The 11,426-nt window shown below is 54.8% G+C and overlaps 4 protein-coding genes and 1 pseudogene across 4 annotated transcripts in view; 3 read left to right on the forward strand and 2 right to left on the reverse strand.

Annotated features, from left to right (window-relative positions):
• Positions 1-1,684, forward strand: part of ACA1_300480 — a 2,714-nt pseudogene extending 1,030 nt beyond the window's left edge.
• Positions 1,685-1,790: 106 nt separating this feature from the next.
• Positions 1,791-2,951, reverse strand: ACA1_300490 (uncharacterized protein; the record flags this gene model as incomplete). The annotated part of the gene is made up of 4 exons (XM_004340426.1): positions 1,791-2,328; positions 2,446-2,517; positions 2,603-2,683; positions 2,809-2,951. 4 exons carry the CDS (start codon positions 2,949-2,951, stop codon positions 1,791-1,793), a joined length of 834 nt encoding a protein of 277 aa, XP_004340474.1.
• Positions 2,952-5,018: 2,067 nt separating this feature from the next.
• ACA1_300500 (uncharacterized protein) lies at positions 5,019-6,768 on the forward strand (the record flags this gene model as incomplete). The annotated part of the gene is given in 9 exon segments (XM_004340427.1): positions 5,019-5,051; positions 5,162-5,249; positions 5,360-5,544; positions 5,634-5,721; positions 5,840-5,917; positions 6,001-6,081; positions 6,225-6,232; positions 6,249-6,359; positions 6,475-6,768. 9 exon segments carry the CDS (start codon positions 5,019-5,021, stop codon positions 6,766-6,768), a joined length of 966 nt encoding a protein of 321 aa, XP_004340475.1.
• A 159-nt stretch (positions 6,769-6,927) lies between these two features.
• On the reverse strand, positions 6,928-8,481 carry ACA1_300510 (carrier superfamily protein; the record flags this gene model as incomplete). Its single annotated transcript, XM_004340428.1, has 8 exons — positions 6,928-6,967; positions 7,070-7,130; positions 7,262-7,415; positions 7,506-7,644; positions 7,742-7,824; positions 7,935-8,080; positions 8,229-8,307; positions 8,467-8,481. The coding sequence occupies 8 exons, from the start codon at positions 8,479-8,481 to the stop codon at positions 6,928-6,930; spliced, it is 717 nt and encodes a 238-aa protein (XP_004340476.1).
• A 143-nt stretch (positions 8,482-8,624) lies between these two features.
• The window catches only part of ACA1_300520 (uncharacterized protein), a gene marked incomplete at both ends in the record, with an annotated part of 6,764 nt that continues 3,962 nt past the window's right edge, over positions 8,625-11,426 (forward strand). Inside the window, 12 exons of the mRNA XM_004340429.1 lie at positions 8,625-8,702; positions 8,782-8,835; positions 8,936-8,977; positions 9,052-9,104; positions 9,197-9,296; positions 9,529-9,970; positions 10,114-10,274; positions 10,398-10,428; positions 10,548-10,622; positions 10,711-10,802; positions 10,914-10,979; positions 11,081-11,182. Of these exons, the coding sequence (XP_004340477.1) occupies positions 8,625-8,702; positions 8,782-8,835; positions 8,936-8,977; positions 9,052-9,104; positions 9,197-9,296; positions 9,529-9,970; positions 10,114-10,274; positions 10,398-10,428; positions 10,548-10,622; positions 10,711-10,802; positions 10,914-10,979; positions 11,081-11,182 (1,296 nt within the window). The remainder of the gene's footprint in view (positions 8,703-8,781; positions 8,836-8,935; positions 8,978-9,051; positions 9,105-9,196; positions 9,297-9,528; positions 9,971-10,113; positions 10,275-10,397; positions 10,429-10,547; positions 10,623-10,710; positions 10,803-10,913; positions 10,980-11,080; positions 11,183-11,426) is intronic.

Here is an 11,426-nt window from a genome sequence, read left to right on the forward strand (position 1 = left end):
TGCTCACTCTCTTCTTCTCCTCTGATTTTATAATAATAAAAATCACGTTTTGTTTTTATTTATTTGAGAGTCTTTCTTTTTGGTGAAGGCAAAAGGTAATGATTCCCTTTTAAGGGAGTTGCTTTCACCGAAACCCCCTCCCCCCCCGCACCACCGCACGCACACGCACGACCGTCGACTGAGTTTTGAGGATCATCTCGCAGGACATCGGCCAGCCACGGAAGAAGGACTACTTGGAATTCCTCAAGGCGCAGGCGGCGCGATTCGAGCGCGTGTTCGTCATCACCGGCAACCACGAATACTACAGCTCCGATCGGTACCGTACAGTCTCCTGTTCGGCCTAACTCTTGTGAGTGGTTGGTCTTCGTTCCAATGTCATATCACACATGACATGACACACACGACACACACGACACACACGACACACAGGGACACGGTGAACCGTGAGATCGCGCAGTTTTGTAGCTCGATCGCCAACCTCCACTTTCTGCACATGAGCTCGGTGCTCCTCAACGACAACGGTGCGTGTGCGTGTGCGTGTGCGTGTGCGGTGGTGCGTGTGCGAGTGCGTGTGCGGTGTGCGTGTGCGTGTGTGAGTTCTGGTGGGCTGAAAACGCGAACAGGGCACAAGGTGAGGGTGCTGGGGACGACCCTATGGAACCACTGCCCGGAGTTCTATCTGGGGCACCTGGAGGCCACCGTCAACGACTACTCGCTCATCATGTTCCCCGAAACGCCTGCTTCCCGTACTGCTCTGCATTCAATGACACGACACGCACCGCACACGACGCACGGCACACACGGCACACACACACGACCGCACACGCGCGATGAGCTAATGGGGTGTATGAGCACAGCTGAGGAGGAGCCGAAGAAGCGCACGCTGCGGGCGGCGGACACGAACCGCTGGCACGCGGAGGAGGTGGCCTGGCTCAAGGCCGCCATCGCCGAGGCCGAGGCCGCGGGCGAGGCCGTCGTCGTGCTCACCCACCACAAGCCCGGCAACATCAGTACTTCGCTTTCCTCATTGACCTCCTGGTACTGGTAGGATTCTGTGCCAGGCTGACTCGCATCGCATTTCTTTCTCGGCTGCGCTTAGTGGGTGTGGGCACCGAATGGGAGTCTTTGCTCAAGCCGCCGGTCATTCTCTGGGGCTACGGGCACACGGTGCGCTCTCTTCTTTTCTTTTCCGTTCAACCAAAAGTTGTAGAGTTGCATAGCAACAACGGTTGCATGTGACGCAGCACTCGAGCCACCAGTGGGTGGTGAACGACGTACTGGTGGCCTCCAACCAGCTGGGCTACCTCCAGTTGGGCGAGAAGGCCGGCTTCTGCCCCGAGTTCGTCATCACCATCGACCGTACCCACTCCCCTCACCCATCCGCCCGCCGGACAATGATGTTGGCCCAACTGACCAGGAGGAGATCCCACACAACACGACAGACGATCGCAAGAGCCACATCATGCGGAACGATCCGGACAAGAACAGACGGGAGGAGCTTGCCAGGGAGCTGGCTAAGATCGTGCGTGTCTCGTCCACGCCCCCATTTTACACTTGGCCTTACAAACACGACACACGACACGCACGACACGCGACACACGACACACAGCCCATGGCGGCCGCGCCGCCTCCGCCTCCGCCGCCCGGACCGCCTGCGCCCAAGCCGGCAGCGGCCAAGAGCTGATGTCTCCAGACAGACGACCACCCATCCATCCATCCATCAGACCCTGGCGCGGTTGTGTTTTGTATGTTTTGTAAATGTATTGTGTGGAATTGAGGCACGGTGCTGTTTACAGCGAAACCTCGGACGGCGCCGACGTCCGTTCCTGGTCGGCAGATGACGTTGCCGTCGCCGATGAAGCAGCGGGAGGCGGTGTTTGTGGTTCTTCCTCCACCACCTCTTCCACCTTCTTTTCTCCCTCTTCGCCCTTCGTTTCTGTGTTTTGCTCTTCTTCCTCCTTCTCCTTTTCTTCTTTCTTTTCTTCTTCTTCTTTCACCACCTCCACCTTCACCGCTTGCTCCGCCGGCGTGTCGTCCCCCTGCACTTCCACACTTCTTCCGCCATCGTCAGCTTCAGCTTCGGCTTCGGCTTCAGGTACTCGCTTCGCTTCTTCTCCTGCTTCTGCCGCCGCCTGTGGTGGCTGCTGCTGCTGCTGCGGAGTGGTGCCGACGGGCTCCGACTCCTTCTCCTCGTCGTCGTTCCGCTGCGGTGGCTGCTCCTCCTCTTCGCCGAGGAAGGCGGCCTTGGCCCGGTCCATCTCGCGCAGGGTGGCGCGCACCACGTCCGGCGGCACCCCCGTCACCTCCTCCACCTTCCCCTTCAAGAACCTGCCGCACACGCCGCACGACACACACACCACACACACACCACACACACGCACCGCACACAGGTTTGGGTCAGTGCGGAGGTCAGGGCTGTGATGGGGCAGGCCGTCGTGAGAGTACTTGAGCTTGCGATAGATATACTCGAGGTCCTTCTGCATGTCCTTGATCATCTTCGTGCGCCGCTCAAAGTCCCTTAGAAACGCACCGCCCGTAGATGGTAAGACTTGGGAGAGGAGCGTGTGCGGTGTGTGTCGTGCAGCGAGGCGTGCACACGCACCGGTGTGTGTTGCGGTAGAGGGTGGCCGAGAAGTCGTTGAAGGCCGTCAACGACTCTTGCGACGTCTTGAGCGACTTGTACCTGGATGAGGCACGAATGTTGAGTTTTTTTAAAATCGTAAAAAGAAAAAATGAATCCAATCAGTGTAAAGAATCTAATTATTATTATATCTAATTATTATTTGTGCGCATTGAGATGGGCCGTACACTTGGGATTGAGTTTCGAGCATGTCGTAGACCTGCTTGTGGTTCACCATCTCGGATACGGCCTGCGCGAATGCCTCTGCGCCACCGCCTTCGCCGCCAGTCCAGACTGGCGCCTTCTTCGATGAACTCCATGCGTCGTCCATCTTCTGTTTTGATTTACAATCATTTTCAATTTTAGTCTTCTTTTTATTATTATTATTATTGTAGACGAGGAGCAATGCAGGACTGCAGGGACTGACGCCGTGGCGGGCTCACGTCTGATGGGATGGGCACAGGTGTGTCTTACTAAATAAAGGACGCGTCGTATAGTAGGAGGGGTAGGGCAGCGATCGGTAGGCGTGCTGGGGTCGGGTCCGCTACGCGGCCGTGTGCAGGGGCGAGGGGTAGGGTGGCTGGTGCGTTCGTTGTCGCCGCGTGGCCGAAGGTCCTTCGGGTGCTCAGTGGCGGTAGTGGGGCGAGGGGGGGTCTTGGCGGTTGAGGCTGATGCGTGGTTGGCCTTGGTGGGGCTGGTGGCTCGACGGTGGCGTTGGTGTGGGGGGGGGTGAAGGAGGGGGGCGTCGGGTGTGGGCGCCGTTGGGTGGGGCGTTTGGTCCTGGGTCTGGCTCAACCTCGACTCACACTGAAGCTGGGCCAAGTGAGGACTCCACTGGTCCTCACAGCCAGCAAGGAATGTATATTCATCAGCAGCACCAACCAGGATCCTTCAACCACCACAGACAAGCACACAATGCACAGGAAAGGGCTGGATTGCCGCCCAGTCATCACACTCACCACACAAGGCCAGTTGCATCATGACAGCACACAAGGAGTCAGCCACTTGGGCTGTCAAGGTCTCACCACCCAAGGGACACATGGAGACCTGCACAGTGGGAGGCCAATCCTGGTGGTGCAATACTGACCACCAATGGGATGGTCTGCCTGGCCTCAGGCCAATAGCAGCCCCATGTCTAATTTTCCCCTTCTGAGGCTTTGGGTTCATCCTTCTCCTATCCTCCTTTCACCTCCCCAGCCCCAGCTCTGGCAGAATGAGATTGGGTCTGTCATGACTTGTTTCCACAATAGCATCTTCTCTAGGAGCATCATGATCTCTTTGGGCCACTCCAGGTGGGGGTCTGCCCAAGTCCCTCTGGGGAAACAGGGGATGTGGGTGGATGAGAAGTCTGCCTTATGGTAGCAGCCAGTGGTAAGGTATGGGGAGAGGGAGGAAGGGAGGAGCCTACCTTGCTGGTGAGAAGTTCCACCAGTACAAGCCCAATGTTGTGGATGTCACTGGCCTTGTTGTAGAAGATGTTGGCCTCTGGGTACAGAGTAGGCAGAGATGCCAAAATCACAGAGCTTGGGCTCAAGCACCCCACCCCTTGAGGGCAAGACCTATGGTGTGTCATGTCATGTCATGTCTATGTGAGAAACAAGGATAGCCCAGTGTTAGTGAGATGGCCTCCAGTGGCAGGAATGACCTTATCTCCCACAGCTGCTCCAGGTCCATCTCTTCATTCTTGAGGACAAGCTGTGGAAAAGAGGTCACAAGCAGGCCAAGAATATTGGGGTGCTCCCTGATGGCCCTATGGACATGCCCACCCATACCCCCAACACATCAAGGATGGTGAGAATAAAGTGGGGTGGGGGGAATACCATACTTAAGAGCACAGAGTTCAGCAGTGTAGCAGTCCCTGACACTCTTGGGATAGATCTTGAGGACAGCTGGCTCACCATGATACTGGCACCAATACACATGCACCTGACCAGACTGCTGGATGGGGAGGTGAAACAGGTAATGCAGGCTGCTAATCTCATGAATGTGGATGGTGGTTGAGGCAGATGGATGGCCTCTCCCTAGCCACTTCACAGTCCAGCTGGGTTCATGCCTGCACTTCAGCACCATGGGCAGTTTCTAACACTTTCTTGAGAAGAAGAAAGAAAGAGAAGTGGCAAGGGAGAACTAGTTCCTGTTTATGTGATGCCTTAGAAGGTGGGCCAACCAGGTCTCTGTGGTGGAGGGGAACCGAAATTCCCTTGATACAGAAATTATGCACCTCTCTTGGTAGAGTGTTCTCCTGCCCCCTTCCCTTTTCTCAATCTTAATTATTATGATTCGAATTCTTCAGAGTTGCGGCTGTTTCGTTGCAATTTTCCGGGGCTGCACCAACCGTACGCAAGCAGAAACAAAAAATTTGATTTGATTTACAATACCACGGCGAACACAAGCAAAGATGAAGCTCGCACGCTCGCAATTCACTGTGACCGTACGCACCTCTCTGATTTTGATTTCTCCTCCAAGCCGTTCTGCCAATTTTGTAGTGGGCTTTATTAAATTCAATTACTTGTTTTGGCTGACCATCTTTGTGCCGTACAGCCGCGTCGGGCCGGCCTCGTGCTAGCGACCGGCGGTGGCGCTGCCATGCTCGGCTCCCGCTTCAGCCTGCCCTCCGTGCACGCCCACGGTACCCATTTAGATTATTACTTATTATCATTATTTTCTAATTTACATCCATTCAACGCTTATAAAATCCCAATAAATTATAATCATTTAACTTTATTATCGCGGGAGCAGAGAAGGACGTGGCCGTGGACGAGGAGCAGCCGGAGGCCGTCGCCGCCGAGGTCGAGGCCGAGGAGTCGCCGGTGGTGTCGCAGCAGCAGTGGGAGGAGGTGTGGGAGGAGGAGAAGGGCACGTTCCTGCGCCCCTACATCACCTCCGTCCGCATCGCCGCCCAGGAGACCCTCGCCGACGCCTGCGTACCTCTCTCCACCACCGCACACGCACCACCGCACACGCACACACACGTGGCGTAGTGCTGATTACTTTGTTGCGGTTGCCGCTACAGGGCCAGTGGAAGTCGTTCAAGGAGAAGACCGACTTGGACCACAAGTGGGGCACCACCAAGCACTTCGCCACCCGATACTACTGGCTGCGTGCGTGATTCAATGCTCCTCCCCCAATTGCCAACTTCCTTGTTTTGACTTGTGTGTGTGCGTGTTCGTGTGCGTGTGCGGTGGTGCGTGTGCGTGTGTTATATGTTGTTCTGTACAGTTACTGGTCAGAAGCTGGGCCCTGAGATCGCCTTCGCTGCGACGACTGGCGTGCTGACGCTCGTCGCCACCAGGAAAGGTACTCGCCGCACTACTTTTTATTATAATATTTGATTATTATTATTTTACTTATTCCTTTTTCTCGCTTTTTCTTTCACGCAGTGCTGAGGCTGCCCTTCCGTCTGGCCTTGCTCAGCGGTGGTGTCGCCACTGCCGCCCTCCTGCCGCCCTACGAAAAGGCACGTCGTCGTCCCACAGCCCCCCGCCACCTTACAATTCCCCAGTCTTGCGCTCATCGCTTTCTCGTTCTTCGTTCTTTCGTTTCTTCGTTTTCTTCGTTTTTTTTCTTCGTTCTCGCGCTTCGCTTTCTGGCTTTCCCTGTGCAGACGGTGCCGTACCTGGTGCACCAGTACGAGACCTTCGAGTGGGCCAAGGTGGCCGACAAGTTCGATCCCGTGGCCATCAAGGACGCCGCCATCGACGAGCTCAAGGCCTCTCTCCCCTTCGGCCTCGGCAAGTCGGTCCGTTGTTTGCGCTTTTCGTTGGTCGTGTCGTTGGTCGTGTCGTGTCGTGTCGTGGCAGCCTTCAGCCAATGCTCGTGGTCGCGTGTGTCGTGTGTCGTGTGGGTGAGCACAGACGAAGAAGAATGTGGAGAAGGAGCTGCTTGAGGAGAAGAAGGAGCAGCACGTGGATGATGTGGCTGAGGAGGCGCCCAAGAAGGAGGAAATTCACGCGGTGGTGCACCACCAGCCCGCCGCCGACGCAGTTGCCGACAAGAAGGCCTGCTGCCACGACAACAACGGCGACAAGCAGGAGCACAAGAGTGAGAACCACCACCACCACAAGAGCGAGCGCCACCACCACGACGAGGAGAAGGAGGTGCTGGATGTTGAGCCCCTCTCAGACAAGGAGGCCGAAGATGTGCTGTAGTAAAGTAGGAGACTTGCACATAAATTCCTTCAAGGCTCTTTTCTCAAGGGACGGAGCTGCACTGTGAAGCTACACCTACAAGCGCCTCAGCAGGCAGTAAAGTGTTTAGGTTTGCAAAATAACTTGTTTATTGGCGTTTTCTACCTGCGCCAATGTCAATCACATGGCAATGAGCTCCTTGAACAAATCGTAGTAGACCCTGCACAAAAAAAGAGACAAAGAATGAAAACCCAGGGTTGAGATAGCTGGTTGGCGTTCTACAAAGAAATAGAGAGAGAGCGAGTGAGTGTGTACGACATACCAGATGAAGAAATTGTTGAGCGTGGTGGATGCCACTCGGTATCCCACGCCAGCGAACAAACCTGCCGTCGCTCGCGTAAGAACACACAAACACACAAACAAGACACACACGACACACGACACACGACACACGACACACGACACACGACACACGACACACGACACACGCTCACAGGACAGGCCATGTCGGTACCGGTAAGGCCTACTTGGGCGTAGACATCGAGGACGCTGAGCGGGGAAGGGGACGCAGCGATGTGGGTGTAGATGACATCGAACGGGTTGCTGACGATGGCGCACACCGCCGACGTGACCAGCGACGAAAACAGCACGCCCGCGACTCGGTGGTACTTGGAGGAGCCAAGAGAATAAATAATTAAGTTTTGAAAACAGATAAATAGATAAATAGATTATAGATAAGAATTGAGACAAGCGCGTACGCGTTTGATCTTTCGGTCCTTGGCGTAGCCTGGTTCGAGGTAGTTGAAGGAGGCACGCGCGCACTTCTCGAACAGGTGGAACTTGCAGAAGCCCGCCACCAGCTGACGCAACAGCAGCACCGGAAGCCCCGCGAACAGCCTGACAATATTAAAATATAAATAATAGTTGATACATTTGATATTAAAATAGAAAAGTAATTTATAAAAAAAATAAGAATACAAAATAAAGCGCATACCCACGGACGCCGGAAAGTCGGATGATCTTGAGCAGGGCGGCGATGAGGCTGGGCGCAAACAGCGGATCCGACACGAGTTTGACCTGCTCACCACAATCAACGGCCCGGTCAAACACGCACACGCACACGCGCAACCGCACACGGAAACAGAACTGACGACGCGGGAGCAGAGGCAGAGGCGCCGTGAACGAACCTCGCAGGTGTGGAAGGGCGCGAGGAGGAGGGTGGCGACGGTCTCGGCGGTGAGCGAGGCAAAGAGGTACGTGTTCGACGGACCCCACGGCAGCACGTCGTGCAGCTCCTCCCTCAGCATGTTGTACCCCAGGAATTTGGCACCACCTTATATTATCAAATTACTATATTAATTATGCTAATAAATATATTTACTTAAATAATTTTTTTAATTATGCAAATATAATAGCGAAAAGTTAGTCCCCATAAATAATTATTTTTAAGAATAAATAATTGAAAAATAATTTATGGGTACCGTGCAAGCTCCAGCCTACGAGGCTGGCGGCGAGGCCGTGCCGGAAGCCCTCGCCCAACGGCAGCCAGCTACGGCCCACCTGTGCCCTCACCTTCAGCACATCTGATTCCCAATGGCTCAAATTACTTTCTTGCATTTAAATAAATCGTGACACAGAGGGAGGGAGGGAGTACGAACCCAAAGGGAAGGAAGTAACGTGCGAAAGGGCGGCAGTCAGCGCGCCACCCACAGCAGATACCAGATGCTCGCCCATTATGGTTGTCGTTGATTTTTGCTTTTGTCTCTTGTTGTAGTTTTCGTGCACGAAGGCTGCAACTGTCATCTTGGTATGCGTGGCATGCCGAGATGGAATTAATACAAATTAATTACAGATAAATTGAAAAAGAAAGGAAGACGATGGATAGGCCGGGCCTGCACTCGGGACCCTCGCTGGAGAGGATTCCTCTGCCGGTCGTCCTCGTAGACACCACCAAGGTGCGCACTTGGCAAGTTTTTTGATTCCCTTTTAAAACACTCTTTTAATCTTTCCTTTTTGATGTTCCGCGCATCGTAGGAGGGCTTCTTGTTCATCAGGAAGCACAATGGCGAGTGGAAGAAGTACTGGTTTGTACGTTACCCACCCGCTCCTATGTAATCATTCTTCTTATTATTTTATTTATTGATGAATTGATTGAAATCATACATATTCGTTCTGGGGGCGTTACCAGGTCCTGGGCCGAACTGCTCTGTGCTACTACCGCCGAGAGAAGGTGCCCCACCCAACGCTGACACGCGCTACTTTTTTTTGGCCGACGCCACAACCGTCCGCCCCACCGTCATACAGGAATTGCGCCCGGTGGGACAAATCGCGATGGACAACGTGACGCTCGAGTGCAGGTACGGCGCCGCCACGCTGCAGCCTTTCCACCGCACACGCACGCACCGCACACACGCGCAACGCGCAACGCGACCAACATAACCCGACCCAGGGTGAATGAGTGGGCGACCAAGTCGGCGGCCTACTGTTTCCAGATAACTCACCCCGAGCGGCCCACCACCTTCCTCGCCTCGGCCACTCTCACCGAGCGGGTAACCCTCCGCCACAATAATCACCTTTCCCCACGCATGTGGCCTTACATGTTTTTGCTGACCGCGTGTGTGTCGTGTTGCGCGTGTGTCGTGTCGTTGGTCGTGTCGTGTCGTGTCGTGGCTTACATTCTAGCTCGAATGGCTCAAGTCCTTGCATAGGGTACCTCTACATCATACGCTGGTTAGCGTTGTTTTTATTATTTCATTATTTCATTAAATTTCGCTCTTTTAGGCGCGGCTCATGCAAAAGCCCGAGGCCCCGCCGGCCCCGCCCAAGCTCGATCTCGAGCGGGCGGGCTTCAAGGACGACGACAGCACCGAGACCGACACGGAGGACGAGCGCGAGGAGGACGACGACCCGGCCACGCTCGCCTCGGCCCTGTCGGCCGCCATTCTGGCCTCGCCCCCCACATCCCCGCGCATCGAGATGGCACCACCGCTGCTGGGCAGTGTCGACAGCAACACCAGCGTGACGTCATCATCATCGTCATTGTCGACAGCTTCGTCATTGTCGTCGGCTGCGTCGGCGGGCGCCCCGGGGGTTGGGGCTGCGCAGCTGGCGTCGGCCTTCTCGCTGGCCACGCAGGCGGCCTCCAGCGCCGGACCCGCGCCGGCCCTTTTCTCGTCCGCCCAAGCCGCCAAGCTGCACCGACCCCGCACTTTCTCCTTCACCGGTACCACGACACGACATGACCAACGACTCGACACACGGACACACGGACACACGGACACACGACGACACGACACACGACACACGACACACATTGATTGATATGTAAAAATTGATATGTGGTTAATATCAATGTTTGGTGTGCAGGTGAGAAGCTGATCGTGGCGTACCGGTACATGAAGCAGGGGCTGACGGGCCAGACCTCGCCGCCCTCAGTTATTTACATCCCGAGCAACAACATCTACCGCCGCTTCACCTTCAACGTCGCCATCCAGAAGCTCCTCAAGTCCTACCCGTCCCTCAACACGGTACGCGTCTGACCACTTCGGAGCCGCCTCCTTGAGGAAAACCTCATTTGAATGTGTGCGGCTCACATATCGTCACATGTTGTGTTTTTTTTTATTGGTTTTATTTACTGTGTGCCCACACAGCTCAACATCACTGATTGCAAGTTCGGTGGAGGTACGAACGTTGCTCGCATGGCAACACGTCGTGAGTTGTGGCGTGAGTTGTGGCGTGTGTGTGTCGTGTGTCGTGTTGGTAACTAAAACAATTGGGTGGGGCACTATGTGCGAATGCAGACTTCGAGCTGGAGTACATTGAAATCTGCCAAAAGAACCCGTCGCTCACCAACCTCGAGTTCCGCAATACTTCCGGTACGGCCAGCTTGCGACTGCGTTTGTATTCTCTTATATTACTAATATATATATATACATATTGATATAATGCTTGACGGGGAGACAGGGAAGCGCAACGTGCACGACAGCCTGTTCTCCGTGGTCTCCAAACTGCCCATTCACATTCGCTCGCTCACTTTGGACAACATTCTTTCCAAGGTCTGTCACACCACCGCACACGCACCACCGCACACATAGCACACAGGGCCACACCTTCGTTCTCCCAATTATAACTGGGCAAAACAGGACGGTGTGTCGGCAGTGCTGCAGGTGCTGCAGACACGTCAGCAGATCACCAGCATCGACCTCTCCAACAACCCCTTCTACACGCCGCAGGTACCAATCCCAGATCCACGTCGTGCCTTGCGCGTTCCTCTTCTTCTTCTTGACTCTCTTTTCTTTCTCTCTTTTCATTCTTTTTCTCTGTTCTCGGTCAGATGACGGTCCTGATCAAGTGCCTGTCGTCGACGTACCTCGAGCACATCAACCTCACCGGCTGCTCGGTGAGCGACGAGCAGGCCTGCCTCCTCTTCGCCGCAGTACGCAACCGTCCACCCAAATTTCTGTCGGCAACCTCTGACACACACACGCACACGCACACGCACACACACACTACACACAACACACACACACACACACACACACACGACACACACACACACACACACACACACACGACACACCTCAGCTGGCGGAGAATCAAACCGGTGGGATCGCTCAATCTGTCGCACAACCACATCTCACGCCCCTCGGTGGAGCACATCGCGCAGTTCCTGTACGTGT

Source organism: Acanthamoeba castellanii, assembly GCF_000313135.1.
Source record: "Acanthamoeba castellanii str. Neff unplaced genomic scaffold scf7180000083092, whole genome shotgun sequence".
Lineage (NCBI taxonomy): Eukaryota > Discosea > Longamoebia > Acanthamoebidae > Acanthamoeba > Acanthamoeba castellanii.